Source organism: Cygnus olor, chromosome 8 (assembly GCF_009769625.2).
Source record: "Cygnus olor isolate bCygOlo1 chromosome 8, bCygOlo1.pri.v2, whole genome shotgun sequence".
NCBI classification, from domain to species: domain Eukaryota; kingdom Metazoa; phylum Chordata; class Aves; order Anseriformes; family Anatidae; genus Cygnus; species Cygnus olor.
In genome coordinates, this window is record NC_049176.1 from 30,594,019 (window position 1) to 30,613,997 (window position 19,979).

Below are 19,979 nucleotides of genomic sequence, written 5' to 3' on the forward strand. Positions count from 1 at the left end.
GTGTGAAGAGATCTTTTATTTAAAAACACGTGTTCAGCCCTGTTTTTCTAACACCTTTTTGCTGTCATTTCGTTCCCAGAGTAAGGCTAAGGAGTTGCCTCTCTCTGCTGTTCGCTTCATGGAAGAACTGGGTGAATGTGCTTTTGGCAAAATCTACAAGGGACATCTCTACCTTCCAGGCATGGATCATGCTCAGCTTGTTGCTATCAAGACACTAAAAGACTTTAACAACCCCCAGCAGTGGGCAGAGTTCCAGCAAGAAGCATCTCTCATGGCCGAGCTCCATCACCCTAACATTGTTTGCCTCTTAGGTGTTGTGACGCAGGAACAACCTGTCTGCATGCTCTTCGAGTACATGAACCAAGGAGACCTACATGAGTTCCTCATCATGCGATCGCCACATTCAGATGTTGGGTGTAGCAGTGATGAGGATGGGACAGTAAAATCCAGCCTAGACCACGGGGATTTCCTGCATATTGCAGTCCAGATTGCAGCAGGGATGGAGTACTTATCAAGTCATTTCTTTGTCCATAAAGATCTTGCTACTCGGAACATTTTAATTGGAGAACAACTTCATGTGAAAATTTCTGACCTTGGACTCTCAAGAGAAATCTACTCGGCAGATTATTACAGAGTTCAAAACAAATCTCTTTTGCCAATTCGCTGGATGCCACCAGAGGCCATTATGTACGGCAAATTCTCTTCTGATTCAGATATTTGGTCGTTTGGAGTCGTTTTATGGGAGATATTCAGCTTTGGACTTCAACCGTATTATGGATTTAGTAATCAAGAAGTCATCGAGATGATCAGGAAAAGACAACTGCTGCCATGCTCTGAAGACTGTCCTCCTAGAATGTATAGCCTGATGACAGAGTGCTGGCATGATCTGCCATCTCGGAGGCCGCGATTTAAAGAAATCCATGCCAGGCTGCGCTCTTGGGAGGGCCTTTCAAGTCACACTAGTTCTACCACCCCCTCAGGTGGGAATGCCACCACTCAAACAACTTCCCTCAGTGCAAGTCCAGTGAGTAACCTAAGTAATCCTAGGTACCCTAACTACATGTTTCCAGCACAAGGTATACCACAAGGCCAAATTGCCGGGTTCATAGGACCACCAATACCTCAAAACCAACGATATATTCCGATCAATGGGTACCCGATTCCACCAGGATATGCAGCTTTCCCAGCTGCCCACTATCAGCCGCAAGGTCCACCCAGGGTAATCCAGCACTGCCCTCCTCCAAAGAGTCGTTCTCCCAGCAGTGCCAGTGGGTCGACCAGCACAGGTCACGTCACTAGTTTGCCGTCTTCAGGATCCAACCAGGAAGCAAATATTCCTTTGCTATCTCATATGTCAATTCCTAGTCATCCGGGCGGGATCGGTATAACAGTTTTTGGAAACAAAACTCAAAAACCGTACAAAATAGACTCTAAGCAGTCTTCCCTTTTAGGAGACTCCAGCATCCATGGACCTAACGAATCTATGATTTCAGCTGAATTGTAAATAAGTGAGGCCTTTGTAAATATAACTATTTACAATACAAACTAGAATGTCGTAGAAAAGATTTATATTCAAATATTTTATTAAAGATTCTTCTGGTTGTTTAACAGACATTGCAGCAAGTATCTTCTGTGAAGTTTGACTGCTTAACAGGATGGGCAGACTCAACCAGACAAAGATCATTGTGGTATGAATACCCAGCTTCGTGAATGGACTCATGGTTTCTTTAAGTGCCACCGACAACTCAAAAAGGGGAGGGGGAGATTTTTTAGAATAAAAACATTTTATCATATGCTTTTTCACAGCTTTTTAAGCATCTGATGTGGTTTAAATCACAGAAACTTTTTTATACTGAAAACATATTTTAATATTTGTCTCTTTTTTAGGAGATGCAAATATTCGGCGACCTACTGGGTGTGCAATTTCAGTTCCAATAGCTAGTTAAAATATTTGTAAATTTTGCAGTCAAGGATTATGTTTCAAGTATGTGATCTGAGAGCTGAATGATTTACTTCAGGTAGGATTTTGGTCTTTTGTTAAGTTGGGAGTCTGAGTTCAGATTCAGACCAAAAAAGTCTTTTTATATGACAGCACAATAGTTTGAGTTATCAACTTGCAGTCTACAAAAATCATCTGATATTGGCTGCCAAAGATGGCTGGAGGTGTAAGAAATTGCCTTAAAGGAAATGAAATTAAAGTATTTTAATTTCAGAACCTGGATCAACTTATTCAAAGATAACATTTCATAATCTTTATAGGTAGTTAAAGTGGAAATTTTATATCCTTTTGTTGCTATGCAACTGTTTAATGGAAAGGCTCCAAACCACAATTTTATATATGACAATCAGTTTTCCCAGGAATATTTATTGTTTCAGATCGATCCGTAATTTCAGTGATTACGACTCCAGTAACCCCAAAGAAGGGAAACTCACATTCCATCAGGCAGCAAATCCATTGATAGCAATTTAGTCTATCAATTCTAATAATGTGAATTAGTGTTAATTTTCATCCTAGAAATATCACTTGTATAATTACTAAAGTTCATTCAGGTATAAGCAATCTAGATTATTCATTTGAAACCACTTTAATGAGTTACAAAAGTGCTGTGTACGTTATGGTTTTTCACACTCTCTTTTGTACCGAATAGTATTTTTTATTGTACACAATGAAAACAATCTTTTGCTCAGTTGACAATGTTGTATAATATGACTTTATTTTTATCTTTTGCACAAAAGTGTGATGATGTTTTGTACAGCAGAAGTGAAAATACATCTCTGCATTTTATATCTTGGTCTGTTTCTTTTTATTTTTAACCTGATGTAGATGTTCTTGAAATATATTATGGTGATATTCAGCCACTACCTTATACAAATATTTTTCTTTGTTTTCACTGCATGCATTTAATCACTGTATTACTTGATGATTGTTTTATTAATTATGGGCATTTCAATTAGGCAAGCATGAAAATGTAATTACAAAGGCTATTTTATAATTAAGATATGTGCATTTTTGTATTTCACATGCCAGAGATGATATTAAACACTGATTATTTTATGCTGCTGTTTATTAAAACATTGTTTTAACGTAAATATATCAGTATTTCCTCCATCTTGGCAAAAGATATTTGAAAAATTTAGTATTTAACAGAGAGCTAAAATCTGCTCACCTAGCTCTGGTAGGGAGCCTGCTGAAAGGCTCCTTTGAAGAAGACACAAGAGTTTTGAAAATAATAGTTGCAGACAGGTTACTCAGCCTTAGCTGAACACTTGATTATGCAAGTATTTATAGAGCACCCAGAAGAAGAGGGCATGTTGCTGTCTTTGCTGTGCTCTCGTAGGTGCAGCTTAGCTGAGTACCGAGCATTGCCCTTTCAGCTCCTTGCTTAGGTTTTATGTCCCGCTGCCTGTGAGCTGTCGTGGTGTGTTGTATTGCAGCGGCAGCCAGAGTCCAAATGTCTCCATTGCACAGGTGTGAAGCTGTAGTTACAGGTTAAGAACAATCAGTAATTAAATAGCAATGGCTTTTGTGACTTCTGAGATACTTTAAGTATCTGAGATGTCACCTCCCATGTGGATCGAAGTTAGGTCTGGATCAGTCATGAAAATATATATTACACGTTAGGTAGAATTCAATTTTGAAGATTCAGACACTAATTACATCTTACAAAGTTCTGTATCTGCATCAGGTTACCGGACTTTCAAATGCTGAAAACTTACTTTTGAGCAGAGTTGTTTTACAGAAATCAATGAGATGTGTTCTCTCTGAGCTGTAGCTGTTAAGTAAGCAGTGGCTAGGGAGTTGCTCTTTTTCACTCATTTACACACACAGCTTTGTAGCACTCACTTGGTGTCTTGTTCGGTAGACAGTCACTGTATTGTCATTCTTGAACCATTTTTTCCTCTATGTACTCCTGCATACTTGCTTGAGTGGTTGCACCAGTGCAAACAATTCTTGTGCATATTAAGCATCAAATGCACTGAGAAGGAAGAAGCCATTTTTTTTCACCAGCATCATATTATGACATTTCTTAGCCTATACCATTAAGAGCTTGAAATTTCAACAATGAGAGTCTGTCACTTCATAAATATATAGTTTCAGAAAAAGAAGAAGCTATATGCAGCCAAGCAGGTTTGTGGTCCTTAGGCTAGGCTGCTGTTGCAAAATCTTCATTAAAGAACATGCTGTAAATGAAGGCAATAGGGAAAAAAGAATCTTTGCACCATGGATGATGCATAGTATATGGAAAAACACAGTTAAAAAAGATATGGAGATACCATGATCAATGATCTCAAAATATTTGCTCAGCACTGTTAAGCAGCAGCCTTCACTCGATGAACGTATGAAGAAAATGAAAATACCTTCAAGAGGCTCTTGTTGCTTCGTCAGGCTGGAAGAGACAGCAGTGGAACCAGCTCACAAGACATCAGGTCAGATGGTCTCTGCCAGTTGGAATGGCAAGTGATGTATGTCCCATCAGAGCAAATTTGAACATATTAGACATAAGGCCATATTTAAATTAAATTCTGTGAAGACAAGCATGAAACTTAAGTCAAACCACACTCACATCAATACTGTACGTACTGCCACAGGATTGCTGTCTTATGCATGTTAAGGGTAGCTGTGAATCTGCACACTTAACTTTAATCATCTGGATAGGACAGCAGTAATCCAAGACTGTAATCCCTCATGTGGTCCCTCACACACCTTGTGGTTCTGTGTTGAAAAAGGAGCTACAGTGCAAGCTCACTCACTGATCAGGTTAGTTTGTTTATTTATTTATTTATTTCCCTTTATTTCAAAGCAAGCTGGATCGTTAAGGTTAAATAGACTCACGGTTAGGAGATGGAAACCAGCACTGAACAATACACCTGAAAACTTTTAGGAAGACCTCTTCCTGCCCTCCTCTCTCTCCCTCTCTCAGTGGGTGAAGTTTGTGAACCGTGAGGCTGAAATCACAGTCTTGGCTCAAAAACGATGCTTAGGGAACAAATGCTAAAGCAGAGAGGCAGGAATTCATCAGGGGGAGATTAGAGGGGAAAAATAAGTCTTCTAAAAACCAATTAGATAATGTGGAAAAGAGATGTTGCCAGAAATTAAAGAATTACTCCTCAGGTGGGAATGCAGACATACAGATAAAAGTTATTTTCATGGCAAACGAAATAAGAGGGAATTTTCCAGATTCCTCATGCTAAATGCAAGAATCATCTTACCTTGTTCCTTCAAAGAGACGGACAGCCAAGACTGTTGGAAATGTAATAACGGACTGAGAAGCTCTAGAGATTTGGAAGTAAAACTCTGAATAAACACTGATTAGTAAGCCTCCAATCTGGACAATCTCATCCTCTCCAGGTGAGCTTATATTTCATTAAAAGAGAATAAATATTTGCTGGTTTAAAGACCAAAATACAGAGACTGAAGTGAAGATTTGTATCCTTTGGTCCCACAAAGCAGTGATTATAGTGGGTTTCTGCATTCTCTGGATTGAAAGCAGAAGGTAAAGCAGAGAAGCACTTGTGTGGAAATTGGAGCTGGAAAACTCAGAAATAGCAGTATATGTTTATCCAGAGCATGAGCAATTGTCAAAAAGGAATCTATTATTTGCTTTGCATGAATAAGGGTAGCCAAGAAAGTTGCAGGCCTGGAAATACCCTGTTACATTTGCTTGTTGTTCCCATATTGTTCTGTAACCTACATTCACCAGGAGAACTTTTAAATGTCCACCTAACTCAAAACACTCCTGACAGTACAGCAGGCACTACAAAAAGTATCTCAAGTACAAACACATGCTGTTCCCTACGGACCCGATTCTGTGAAATGAGTGCCTTCAGTATCTATTGGCTCTAGTTAGGGTATTTATCAAAGAGCATTTGGCTTGTGGGCAGGATTCACTCTTTTCAGTACGCCTGACCACTGTCATCGCCTCCTCACAAAATGGAGGCATTTGACCAGAGGATACCTACTTTCTGTTGTTTCATACCGTTAGGCCGAGCTGCTCAAGGTGGCTCTCAGGAGACACCGTGTAGTGCTGGTGGGGAGAGAGTGGAGGTCTAATCCACCCTCTGCCCTTGCACTCTGTCAACACTGGATATTACGTATACTAAAGTAGCTATGACTTTATCATCCACATGCAAACATATGACAGAATAACTGTTTGTAAATTATACGTATTAATTAGAAATTCATGAAGGTGAGAGAGCTGCAGGCAATGAGACAGAGCCGTCTACCTGTGACAAAGATGGTAATGTCATAGGAATGCCACTTGCGGAATAAAAAGCTTCTCATTCCATATGGCTTGACATAAAACACCATCCGTGAAGTCTTTTCATTGAGCTTAGTGGTGTCTGAATCAGTCTTTTTACCATCTAAAGAGTCCTTAGGAATTTTAAAGAACTTGATGAAGCCCTGGAGCTTCAGGCTGTACCTGTGAGAAATTTGATCTTGCAGCACAAGTTTGTAAACAGTTTTGATGCATGCACAGTTTATCATTAAGCTGGTTCTCAAGCCAGCCAAAAGAGACATTGACACATTTGTTCAAAAGACTTTAAATTGGCTTTAGTTCCAAAATGCTACAATAAACCAAAAATAGTCCTTTTTTTCACGAAAAAAAAAAAAAAGAGCATCTTTACTGTATTTCAAAATTTTTCAACCAGTACATTTTTTAGAATATGAATTAATCATCATTCTGTGGTTAGAGAATGGAGTGACAAGGCATCCAAAGCTGAATTTCACCATCTCTGGTTCTGCTGGAGAACCTCAGCAGAAAACCAAGGAAGCTGGGCTCCTGTGTGGGTTAAACTAATGGAGAATAAACGTCTTTCAGTGAGGAAGCACTAGCTGTGTTTTGAAACAGCGCCTTGGAGCACCTCCTTTATGTCCCATCATCTCTGTGTACTGGTGCTGTCTTACATTCCCCTCCCCAGACATCACAATGTCTTTGCGGTATGTAAACTCATACCTTTGTCCCAGATACTTCTTTTGCTTGAGACAGAGCATTTATTCCAGTGGAAAGATAGTAGCCAAACGATTCTCAGCTGTTAGCCTTGCAGAGCAATGCTAAACCGAGGAGGTCTGAGGATGCTGGGACCAATCTTAAAGCATGTAGTCACACAAACCACATCCTCGAGTTCTGGGAGAGCATGCTTTCTTTTGGCTGCATCTTCAATGGCTATGTTTTTTTTGTGGCCCCAAGTCTGCTCTCTCTGTGGGCCTGAAAGCCTCTCTTAAAGATGTGATGTTTGTGGAATCTGAGAAGCAATTTTTATCTTGCTGTGGGCTTTCTTTTATAGGAGGAGAGAATATTGCCCCCAAGTCAGTCACTCTCTATCCCATCATATTTCTTCCTGTTTGATCTCTCAAAGATTAAAGTTCAGTATATTTCAGGACAGTTATATTGCTGAGGTAATATAAAATTATTAAAAACAGAGAGAGAGAGAGACAATATTGTGACTACACATCAAAAGCTCTTCAAGACAAAGGAGGGAAAACTGACTTGAAACTGGAATTATTAGAAGCATCTGTGGTGTCCTTTATTTCCCATTTAACAGTGCAACACATTCTGGAATGTCTTAACTATTCAGACTGGCAACCTGGTACTGCCCTAATTTTCTGATTTGTACCCCAAAACCCGTGGTTTATCTGCTCCTGAAGAGGGAAATCACAGCTGTTGGTTAATGAGCTTTGACCTTGAGGTACAAAGGAATGTTCTCCAATGCTGCAACCTGCAGCCAGTATGAAGAAGTTGGGTTATTTTTTCCAGTCAGTGGAGGAATTTAAAACAAAACAGAAATATCTATTAGATTCATAAGAAGCACGTAAATTTTTAAGCCACAGCTGGTGCTTGGAGTACAATGTGCATGTGTTTGTTTATATATGTGGGTACACGTATCCATACACACTAAAATGTTTTTGGTACTTATTTCCATAGATAAAAAAAAATAAAATCCAACAACGTTTTGAAACAGTAACTAACAGGAACCAGGATAACATTTATTTCCAGTCACCCTCAGTGTAAACACAGGCATGTGTACTTGGGTAGATCCAGAGCTGAAGAAGCAGAAAATGTTGCCTTTATGGTGCAATCTCTAATTTATGTGTCCCTACAGCAGGAGCGGTGCCAGGTTTCTCGGGTTTGGATGCTGGCTCTTGGTGCAGCTGTGGGATGAATCAGCCAAACGAGGAGCCAGGCTGCCAGAGTGCTGGGGACCATGAGCAGAATAGCCCATGTTTGGAAAAAAGATCCTCTCACGTGAGATCACCTGCTTTCACACATGTAGAAATCTTCCTATTTTAAGGGCAAAATAGAAAAGGACAAGTGTTCATTCTGGCTTCCTAACAGCAGCCATAATGTGCCCTTCTTGCAGAAAGCCCTAAGCTCTGTTTATCTCCTTTTGGGCATGCCTGGACCTGGGGAGCCCATTTAGTCTGCAGCATGCTTAATTTGTCTCACTGATGAGGGCTGAGGTAGGAGCTGGCTGTGGGGAGGCAGCGAGGGAGATGGGCATGTGGAGGAGATGAGGTGGAGATGGCTCTGGAGGGCTGCAGGGCCATGACTGCCCCAGCGTGGCAGACGAGGGGGGACAGGAGATGAAGGTTGAGGTGCCTCCACAACAGGGGATGGGAGCAGGAATGACCCGTCTGGGAGACAGGGACCCTGCTGGGTGCGGCCACAAGGAAACAGGGCAGCCATGACCGCCTGATCCCCCTGACAGCACAACATGGCGCCCTGAGGTGGGTTACCTCAGCAAGGCCGCCCCAGGAGGCCCTGCTGTGGAGACAGTGGTTGATTCACCTCTTGATGGGGCACAGACATTACATGGGACTTCTCCACACCCAGTCCGACCAGGGCTGGAGTCAGGGCTTGGCCAAAATCTGGAGAGAAGAGCAGAGCCCAGTGAGGTGGTGTGGAGAGGCAGCTGCATCCCACACCCAACTCCCGAGCCCCTTCCCGAGCTCTCCAGAACTGACTTACAAGAAGTGAAATATTTTCCAGCTGAGCTGTGGGTTTCCCCTGTTTTGGTTGCATTCAGCTTCTCACACCCAGGTTTCCAGCAAATGAAGCAAAATCTCAGTCTGTGGAAGTCACAGCGTGTTTTCTTTAAATACTGCTGTCTTTGTTTTTCATTGGTATTACTCAAAATCATTATGCTGAACCAATGCTGTTTAAACAGATTTTGCTGTACATGACTCTGCTCCAGTAGGTCTTGCTTATTCTCAAATTTCACTGTAAACTACAGGAAATGTGATAAGAATCTGAGCAGAGTCCAAATCACAGTTCATTCCCTTGTGCAAAAATCACAGTGGTTCTGGGTAGTTTCACATCACGAAGCAGGGGTTTAACTTGGATCCGGGGTCACCATAGAAAATGTATTTGCTGTTCTGTTGTAGTTACATTTAATACCATATTTTCTTGTCTCTAATACTTTTATGCATCAAAGAACTTGAGTGCATTAGAGATACTTCTTTAAAAGAAAAAAAAGAAAAAAGAAAGAAAAAAAAGAAAAAAAAAGAAAGGCAACATACTTAAAGGCAGTACAGGTGAGATTTACCCTCTTTTTCCTTGTTTCAGGCATTGTTGCCAGACCTTTAATGAACACTTCCTGGAAAAGTTAGCAGAAATCCAAGGATTCAAGGAGTCTCTTGGGAAGGTCTGTCATGTTCTTAAAGACAAAGTGTTTGCAGTATCATATGCAACTTGTCAGTTTATTTCTATTGTTTCATCATTTTTGATCCTTTCAAAAGATTTCTCTGGAAAAAAAATCACTACATGCAGATTGAAGAGTGCAATAATATTCAGTTGTGTTATTATTAGTTATCAATAAAACACTAGTTTTTAGTGCAACTTATTTAACACACAGCATATTTCTTAGCATGTTCAGGCCGCCCTATGGGATGGATCCACTTCATCTGTCTAACAAAGTCCAAGTCCAGAACTTGCTGATTCCATGTGTTTTGGCTTAACAGTCACTTTCCACAGTGCACGGTGAGACCATTCGGGGCTGGAGCTCTCTGGATCATGGAGAGGGAAAGGGAGAAGCAGACAGACACCTCCGTCTCCTGACACTGCTATCAATAAAATAGCAGATTTCTCCTCCCTTTTGCTGGTAGCAGCTATTCCTGCAGCTCAGCTGCTCCTGTCTACTGTGCCAGAGACCTGAGGAGGTTGTTACTTTCACTTATGACAATATCTTTTTCAAAAGTTCCTAGGGACTTTGTGCACAAACGCCTTCTCTAAAAGTAGATTATTTCACTTTATTTAGGTTGCAAGTGTTCTCATTCAGAATTGAGGTTTGTCCACACTGGAGTCATTGCTTTAGCTTTACTGCAGTGCAGGCATAACCCAGGTACCAGCTGCATCTGCCAGTACGAGCCTCACCACGGGTGGGCTACGGAGCCTGTCTGGAGGTAAAAGCTCTGCTGAGCAGCCCAGGCTGAGCTCCAGGTTTCTGTGTCAGAGGTGCTGCTGGTAGGTGAGGTAGTCGTGACTGTCCCAAAAGCTTGCAGTCCTTGGGAGGACAACTGCTGAGCAGTGCCAGCCTGACTGTTGCTTACTGTGAATATGCTTTTCTATATATCAGGGCAGGTACTTTGTTGGATGGCCATGGCTGTCTTGAAGAATATCTGTGCTAGTGAGATAAGGATATTGCTGGACAAGGAGAAGGAGGAAACTGAACAACGAGGATTTTAACATGACTTCACACAGTGACACTGACTTCTGGGAGAAGACGAGGATTCAGAACAGTAAGGACCCCAGGCAGATGTACAGCTGCAGCTGTGGAGGAGCATGTTTTTAAAGATCTGTACAGAGTTCCCTGGTGAGCAGGAGCAATGTGAGCATTTCTAGCTGAGAAATGGGTGTTCTTCTTCTTCCGGAAGGTCGTTGCCTCTTCTCCCTTGGCACTCTGCTTGCAGAGCCTGATAGTTCCAGCAGCTCCTGTTAGGGGTTCATGCTGCTCAGAGGGCAGCAGGTCCCAGTGGGAATAGCAAAGCCCCGTGACCAAGCTGACGTGCTGAGGGTGGGTGGGATTCTGAGCCTGTAAAACCACCATGAGTCCCAGCCATAACGCAGCGTGTGTCTTGTGTGCTAGCATTTCAAAGAGGTCAGATCCAGGCAAAATAGCTTAGGCACATTAGAGAAGACACAAATAAACAGATGGTCTGGACACTACGTTATGGTATAGCAGGAAACTGTGCCAGAAATGGAATAGTTATTCCAAACTAGATTCACATAAGCCTTATCTTCAAAAAAGACTGGGTTTTTTTTGTTTGTTTGTTTGTTTTTCCAAAGACAGTTGGCTTCAAATGGATTGGATAGAAAGGTTAAAATTGCTTTTGTATATAGGTACAAGTTAGTTTATGCTAAAAAACATCTCAAATTCTAAGGAAGCTGGCCTTCCTAAGTAGCCAAACGATGAAGATTGCACAAGAAGCCATAAATCTGATGTTTCCTAATTTCTGAGTGCTCAGCCTTGCAATATAAATAATGTTCCTTTCAAACATTGCTTTGTAGGCAATTTCTTTGCAATATAATTTATGTATTTATTTTCTTATCTAGTAGCTAGACTCAGTCCTGAAAATATGCAGACCACTTGCAGAGCAGGATCAAGACTTAACGCTATTATTCGTTTGTATCATACAAAAGCTGCTGCTGTGTATGGTGCAGTACTTGAATACACTGTACATGCTGTATTCCTCCTTGCTGGTGCAAAAAGAATGGTCACACACTGTTTCTCCTTTATTCTGCCGTTGCAGCAGCTTGCAGAAATATGGTCAGAGTCTGGTTTGCATGTCAGTGTTCATCTTGCTGACTGCAAATGTGTGTTTATTCTCTGCCGGCTGCTTTGTGCCTGTTCATTAGCTCCTCAAAATAATGCTGGTTGAAGTGACTTGCAGAGGGTGACAGGAGTCCAGCTGAGGTCAGCATTCAGTTCTTGGTTCAATCCCGCAGCAATTCAAAACATTTAGGCTGTTGATGTATGAGGTGGATGGTGTCAACCTAACAGCTCTTTGCCATGGAGGAAAGGTCAGACCTACCACTTCACTTTTGCCAGCTCTTGTGCTTGTCCAACCTCTTGATGAGCCAATTTTGCTCACCAAGCTGGTAGAAAACTGTGTAAGAAGGAGGAAAAGCGTGTGTGATCGTGCAGGGAAGAGAGCATTCCCAGTACGAGGTGGATGATGGTACTATATGGCCGGAAAGGGGCAGGGAGGGAGCAGGGTCAGCCCTTCTTGTAGAGGTGAAGTTAACAATCAGATTGCTATGGCAATGTCCATACGGGCATGCTGTTAACTAGAAGCTCAGAGGAATGTGTGAATTCCTGAAAAATCAGAAAGAAGGGAATGAGGAAGATAACTGAAAGGTCACCTGGGCAGCGTCGCCATGCCTGTCTCCAAGACAAGAAGAAGGGACATCTACAGCAGGTAGGACTTGCTGCATTCTGCTGTTTCAGTGCTTTTGCCATCAAAATAGGGCTGAAATACAACAGGCTGTTTGGAACTGTTGAGCTCTTGTTCTAACCTGGCCATTAAATGTCCAAAAATCTTGGACAAAAATAGAAATATTAAGAGTTTTTGCCAGGACAGATTTCTCTGGGTAGAAAAAAAAATGGGCATATTTGGGAAACCATACAAATAGTCCCGTAAACAGGAAGTCTGCAAACAGGTTTTGAGTCATTTAAAAATACAAGATATATAGGGCAAACAGCAATGATCTCTAGTTCCCTTAGACTCTAGCAACAAAGTCAGCGTACCTTAAAGTTATACAGCATCTGAATGTTTCCCCTTCGTGCAGAGGATTGCTACAGTGGAAGGCCATGCATAGACCTCCCTGACAATCCCGAGAAATGGAAAGTAAAGTTAGCAATAAGTAATGTTTTACTTGCTATACAGATGAGGAAAAAGATGCAGTTTTACATTCCTCTGTAAGAAAATGTTAAAATGTGCTTTACATAGTAGCTGTGAATTTTAAACTGCAAACTCTGGGTTGACTCCAGAGCTTGGGCTAACAGGATCTGCCGGCCAGCCTTTTCTGCACGCAGGAAAATTTCTTTTCGCTTCTGCATTTGTTGACCAGTGGCTCATTTGGCAGTGTCTTAACTCTGATGAAACCAGATGATGAAGTGAAGGGCTGTTATTGGAGCTGTTATTAATGCTAATTTTAAGATAGACCAGCCTACCTCGTTCCTTTGATCTTTAGAATTTAAGCTATTTTAACTCATGTAAGTCAACTGCTCAAAAGGTTTGTACCCACCCAGTTCTCTGTGCTTCAGAAAAATGCTTTAAAGAAGCTGATAACTTTAAAGTAAAGTAAGGTTATCATGTTGCCAATCTTGATCAAGAGGGTTGGGATGAGTCTTAAGATCTGTGCTAATTTAAAGTGTTGTTTCATTCTGCCACGTGGGCCTCTCTGTTTCAGATTTACTGCCCCCCTCCCCCCCTTTTTTTTAAGACAAAAAATAATCCAGATTTTTTGTGGACTGCCCTTCTTTATATCCTCATTTCCAGCCTCGCTGCCTGCCATCACTTTGAATAATATTATATTCTGCTCTCATAACTGAATATGTCCCCCAGGTGTATGCATGATTTTTCCAGACAACTTCATATTGATTATGAGTAAAACAAATGGCAAAGTCGTGTACCATTTATGGCTGCCTGCTGGGATTTATAAAAGAATGAAGGAAAAATTGAAAGAAGCAAGAAGATTGTCTCCTTTTTTTTTTTTTTTCTTTTTCAAAATACTAAAATTAAAAGGCTACTATGATTGTTCTGGCCACAGAACAACCAGTTTAACAAAACAGGGTCATGTAATTTTACTAATTATGTATGAAATCAGGGGTTTGATAGCTCATGCATTAGAAAGTCATGTGTGTGTTCATGTTTCCTAAGGTGACGCTTATGCTTTCAAATCCAGTACCAGAAAATGCAGCATCTGTGGATGCAGCAGAAATGCCAAAAAACAATATATATTTATATAGGCAAGTGCTTTTGCCGTGTGTGAGAAAAAGCCTGCACCCAGAAGGTAGGACTATCTCTTTTTTTTGTTGTTTTTGTTCATAATTAAATGTTCAGAATTTTTAAAACTCTTAAAAAAGTTCTAGAACCTGTTAAACAAGTGAATTTGAATGGTGATGCAATTTTAATGAAGAAGTAGTGTTTTGAAAGAAACTATATGGCCTGAGTTCAGGTACCTGAGCTTACAAATGACGTGGTGGTGAATGAGACCAGCAAAATCCATGGGCTCTGGTGAGCACAGCTGAGAGGGAACAGGGAGACGGGAAGCGCTGATATGTTCGCTGTGACACACCAGCTGGTTTCTCGACCCTCCAATCTAAGCACAGTGCAGCCACTCAACAAATACTGGCTTTATTTCAAGGAAACAAACAGAAAACAAAACTGTCTATTCAAACCATTCGGTGAAAGCAGCCAGAAACCCTCATTCGAGTCTTTTTCTCCTTCCCTGCTCAGATATTTCTGGCATGAAGGAAAAAACCTTCTTTCCCAAAGGAAAGTCCCTAAAAGTTCTCCGCCTCCAGAAACACCTATTTCTGCCATTCCTTCCTGCTATGCCCTCAGAGAAGCCCTTTAGCCAGGAATCCCGATCCTTGTTGGTTCCCACAGCAGGGACATGGTGCTTCTCAACGCAGGGGGACAAGCTCTTCTCCAGGGGCTGGAAAAGATGCTGGTGCGATGCTTTTAGCAGAGGGGCTGACCAAGCCCTGTGCTTCTGTTTTACAGTGCTCAGCTGCCAGAATGGATGGCCTGTAGGGCAGAAAAGTGTCAAGAGGCTGCTGATCTTAAAGAAGTTCCCATTGTTCTGAAAGCAGGAAAGTTGTGCTTTCAGGCCACCACAATCATGGGTCAGCGGCCTCCCCGAGTTCCTTCCTTTCCCATGTTCTTGTTGTATTCTGCTGGGGGGAAATATACTGCATGTAAATGGGAATCAACCCCATTCTCTATCCAAATACATGCGTAGTTCTTGCCAATGTGACTACTAGAGAGGGGGAAGGAGAGAAAATTCCTTCTCTGTTACAAAGTCAGCACCATTTTCCACTGAACAGATTCACATTATACCATGTAGGATCTGGATGAAAAATGATTTAAAAGAACCTGCGTTCCTTTGCAGAACTCCCTCCTGTTGAGAAGGACTGGATTTCTTCTCTGAAGTTTCACCAGCCAGCTCAAGGGTCTTCTCCTGGCATTGTCAGGTAACAAATTACAATGAACATTGTGATTTCACTGCCACTATTTCAGAAAAAGCAACATAAGTCCAGGATGTTTTGGGTCTGTACCCTAAAGTGAGCAATTATTTTCTTTTTCCTGTTAGTGAATATTCTCAATTATTTAATTTCCTATGGAGACATTTGGCAAGCAGTTTCCTTCCCAGCTTCTGCCAGTAACTCTTGTTCCTAAATGAAACAAGTTCTTGGCCTACAGGAGCACAGCCAGGAAATTTGTCATTGTTGGGCCAAGTGATATTTTTATTTGACCTAATCAATGACATTTATTTCAGGCAATACATATTTTAAGGTCATTTATTATATTAATAAATAGCATAAGGAAACCAGTGAATTCAATATAAAAAAAATACTAGGTCATTTTCATGATGTATTTCGTTTTGTACTTCTAGGGTTGTACATGGCATCACTGTTGAAATATTTCTGAAGCTAACTTCCAAACTAGCAGAGGGAGCCAGATTCTTTTTCTCAGTTCAGTTGCCTTTGCCTCCCTCCAGAGTTTGGCAGTACTTGGCCTGCTGACAGTTGCCTTCAGGACATGAAGTTCTCAGCCCCTGTAATACTAGTGCAGCAGATTCTTAACTCATTCTATTTCCAGACCTGAGTGATGTGGATGTGTCTGGGACGTTAAGGATAAAATCTGGGCCCTGCTAAAGTTAAATTCTAATTCACTTTGGTGAAAACAGAATGTCATTGTATAATTTTTGCTCTGTGTCAGAAGGTGCAGGATCGGATTGCTTACAAACCCCAAATAAATAGCTGGTTTGTCTGCACAATACTGTTGATCTAGCTGTGCCTTCAATGCTCAGGTACAACTTCCCCTGGTTTCATCACAAATTCCAAGTGTGGAATGGAAGGAAATTGAAATCTGTAATGGAATTGTTTCCTTTTATGGACACAGCTTTGAATATTGCTAAAAGCAAAAGGCCCCTGGCAAGCAGTTTTTGACATTTTACAGGAGTACCATGGCAAGGGAGGTTGGAAGGATATCAAAGAGACAAAAATAATGTTGATCACTGAGCGCAAGGCTCCATGTTTTTTCATAACTGGTGTCTTCCTCTCACTTTCATTGGTACTTCCTGAAAAATAATAGACAGTAGCGGGATCACAGGGGATTTCACAGTTCAGACAGTGGGTGACTCAATGTTTTGTTATGTATAAAATTACATTGGTCCAGTATGTTTTGTTTACAATTTAGTCTGCTCCCCCAGTCAACTATTTTTATAGAAGCAGGAGCAATAAGAATGAGATAATGCAGAGCTTTAGGAGGGCGCCAAGTCAGACAAAGCTGGCTAGCTGGGAGTAGACAGGAGTCTGGGGCAAGTTTGCCAGGTTTTTGGTGGAGGCCAGTGAAGGGGATGCAATTTTTAATTTTCCTCCTTCCCATGAAAATATCTTGCTAAATAACCTTCAGCATTCTGAATTGTTTCAAAAGAAGTGCCCTAAGATGGGGTTCATTGAAGTGATCGGTGCTGGCTTTCGGTGTTCTTGGCAGCTCTTAGTTTTATGGTGATGGGGCCTTCGACCAGCCCTCCTCCCACCACCCCAGCCTGCTTGCTGCCCTGGCCCGAACCTCAGCCCAACAAAGGAAGAGGCTCATCCTGGGCTGTTAGATCAGCTCAGCTTCTAGCGGCCCCCCAAGACTTTCTGTTTTAAGGATGACGCTCCATGGGACTCTTACCCTCTCTAAAATGGCTGTGGTCCTGCCCTGACCCGCAGCCCTGGGGCCTGCCTGACCCCTCAGGGTCCCAGCTCAGAAAGCCGAACTGGGAGAAAAAGGATCCTTTTTTGTGTTTTATTTTTCCTTAGTTTTTGATGGTTTCCCTCTCAGTTCACAGCAGGATCAGATGAGCCCTGGGGAGGGACAGGAATGCGCGGACATAAGCACAGCAGAAGGTGGGGTCATGGCAGCACTGGCTCGGACTCTCTAAAGCTGCCAGGAAACCGAAGGTTCCTGTTTGGCCTTACCTTAAGTAGGTTGCAGCTTCTCTCACTTAGGTTAGATGAAGATGAAGTAGGGATAGTCTAACCAAGGCAGGAACAAGGCCTGCAGTGTGAATAGCCCACCCAGCAACGTGAAGAGCCATGAAGGAATCATAGTTAAATATACACTTTGCTTCACTTATTTTCAGTGTTTGTGTAGCAACCTTGAAACTAAGAGAGAAAACCCATGCAAAAATGCCAAGTAGATTTTACAAAACTCTACCTAATGGCAAAAATATTTCTTCGCTTCATAAGATTTGCTTTTTAAACAATTTTAAGCAACATTTTATTTTCCTTGGCATAGAAGGAGAGGACAGAATATTAAAAGAATCTTCGCTTTTAGCAGCAGTAATGAGCAGACATACCACTTTCTTGTGAAAGTCATTCCTCTTGCACTCGTTGGAGCTTTGTGCACCTACTTCTTTCTGTCATTGTCACCCATAAGTACTGTAAGAGTTTTAAATGATCTTATTTGAGTAAGTTCTTTTGTGAAAGTTATACCTGAGACTCTGTGTTACAATTCTGTAATTCCCAGTAACTCTTCCCTTGTTCTGTATTTAAGTTTTCAGAGGGATTAGAAGCATTTCATGTGAAGATTACCACAGGACGTGGTCTAGAATAGCTACATCAAAAGCAAGAGGCCGTTTTGAACATTCATGTAAGTTGATATGCCTGTTTTAAGAAACTGAACATAATGGACTTGATGCTGTCCTCATGTCAGATTTATCTTTGTGTGTCAATTCTGACTGTACCTGGGTTGTTTTTGCAAACCTGTGTCCAAAATTTGCAGTCAAGATTATGTGTTGACGTGAACCCACGTGTGTCAGGACCCCGTGGCAGTTTGCACCTGCTAGGACTCAGGCCTTAGTTATGTGACTCAGAATCAAGCAACGTGTTGGCTGCATGCAAGCCCAGGACAGCCTTGGGCATCTGAGTTTGAACTGGACACCGTCATGTTGAGGATCACAAATATTAAAGCATCGAGAGCTGAGGAGAAATGTGTGTATGTATGTCAGCTGTGGTCTTTGCAAAGACCAACATTCTTCTGTAGGATTTTGCTGTACCTAAGTTACTAACCAAACCAGGTAATTAGTAATGATTTACGAAGCTTTTTTATGGGCTTATTATTAATCTGGGTCTGCGGCATGAGGGTTTCATTATTATGTGTAGTACTGTATGGAAAACAAATAGCAGGCAATCCCCTTTTGGGGTTTTCCTTCTGCCAAGCAACTCAGTGCTAACTCTGTACTGCCCTGGGATGCCAAATCTGACCGGTTCTCTGTTATGTGGGAGACTGGGGGTCATGGAGGGTGAGGAAGCCACACAACTAAAGGCAAAACCTGAAGCAGCACCCACCTGCGAGACCCACGTAGCTGCTAATAAAGCTGTCTCTGGCACCAAAGTCCCCAGTGTGTCTGGGTTGAGGCAATCCCACCAGTGGAAGCAGCTGGGGTTCAGAAGCAGCATATCCAGGAGGAATTACAATGGAGGCCAAGGGGACTAGATCATTCATCCCTTTCCTTCCCTCACACACACTTACGTAGTGTCCCCATTGTCTTTGAAGAGGTCTCTTCGTCTGAGGCCTCTGGAGAGTGTCTGAGCTCCCTGGGGTCCTGCAGAGCTTGGGGTGGGGACACAGCTTTGCACAAAGGCAGCTGCCTGCCCTTCCTCTCATCCTCTGGTGGCTTTAGATGTAGCAGAGCTGCATTTACATGGAGCACAGACTGCTCTGGTCTACACAGAGCAAGTACAAGTATCTCCGAGCCTGGGGAATAATTTTTGTCAGCCCAAATAATCCACTCACAGGCAGAGGAGACTGACTGGTTCAACTCTGTGTGTGCTGGGTTGCCACATCCTTAAGTGTAAGTGGACAAATTTATTTCTAAATTACACTAGGAAGTGTTAGGGTGATGTCTAGAAGGCACCAGGGTGATTGCCATAGAGTTCCTTTGAATTTGCCACCCGTGGATGTGAGATCAGATGTACAGCATGGGGAATATATTTAATTATAGTGCTCAGCAGTAAATCGGTTAGGTCCTTGTTGAAATTCATAGGAAAATTCATAGTGACTTATAATAAAATTAAATATGTGTAGCAAAGTATAATAAAAATGGTATTTTATTATCAGCACTGCAAATATCAGCAGGACTTACGCAGTGAATGGTTTTGGAGAATTTAATGGTTGGTCTATAATTCCATCTAAATGTAATTTTCTGTATTTATGCCATTTTAGCTTCTGAAGACACAGAATTTGTGGGGAACTCCTATGGCTAGAAGGCAAAAAGTGTGAAAAGAACAGAAGACTGGGACGAGTATGCAGAAGTTTACATTGCTGAACATTTACACCTGGGGGTCTTTGTAAGTGCAGTGGCAATGTCCGGGTATCACGGTATTTTCAGATTCTGGATGTTTGTCCCTGTGAATCCTTAAGTTGTAGCAGCCCTCATCTTTTTCTTAAAAGCCCCCCCTTAAGTCCAGTGTTCCTCTGTGAGGTGCATCTGCTGAGGGCAGGCTGGGAGGGAGGACACGGGGTAGCCTGGAGGACACTTGTCCATCCGGCAGCTTCGCTGGGGCTCTCCGTACCAAACACAGCTCTGACTGCGGAAATAATTCCTTGTTGTAACTGTCAAATTACATGTTTCAGTTTCACTGAACATGTGATCAAGTTTCTTAAATTCTTGAATTCTTCTGTGAGTCAGTTTGTGGAAAAAATGTAGGGAAATCTCAAAGCCAGGATGCTGCCTTGTCTCACACTGGTAACTAGA

General features: G+C 41.9%; 1 protein-coding gene across 2 annotated transcripts in view; it reads left to right on the top strand.

The window, feature by feature from the left end:
* The window catches only part of ROR1 (receptor tyrosine kinase like orphan receptor 1), a 156,370-nt gene extending 153,321 nt beyond the window's left edge, over window positions 1-3,049 (top strand). For both annotated transcript variants that reach the window (XM_040565292.1, XM_040565293.1), the window contains exon 9: window positions 80-3,049. In XM_040565292.1, coding sequence (XP_040421226.1) covers window positions 80-1,504 — 1,425 coding nt within the window. In that variant the 3' untranslated portion in view covers window positions 1,505-3,049. The remainder of the gene's footprint in view (window positions 1-79) is intronic.
* Window positions 3,050-19,979: the final 16,930 nt, after the last annotated feature.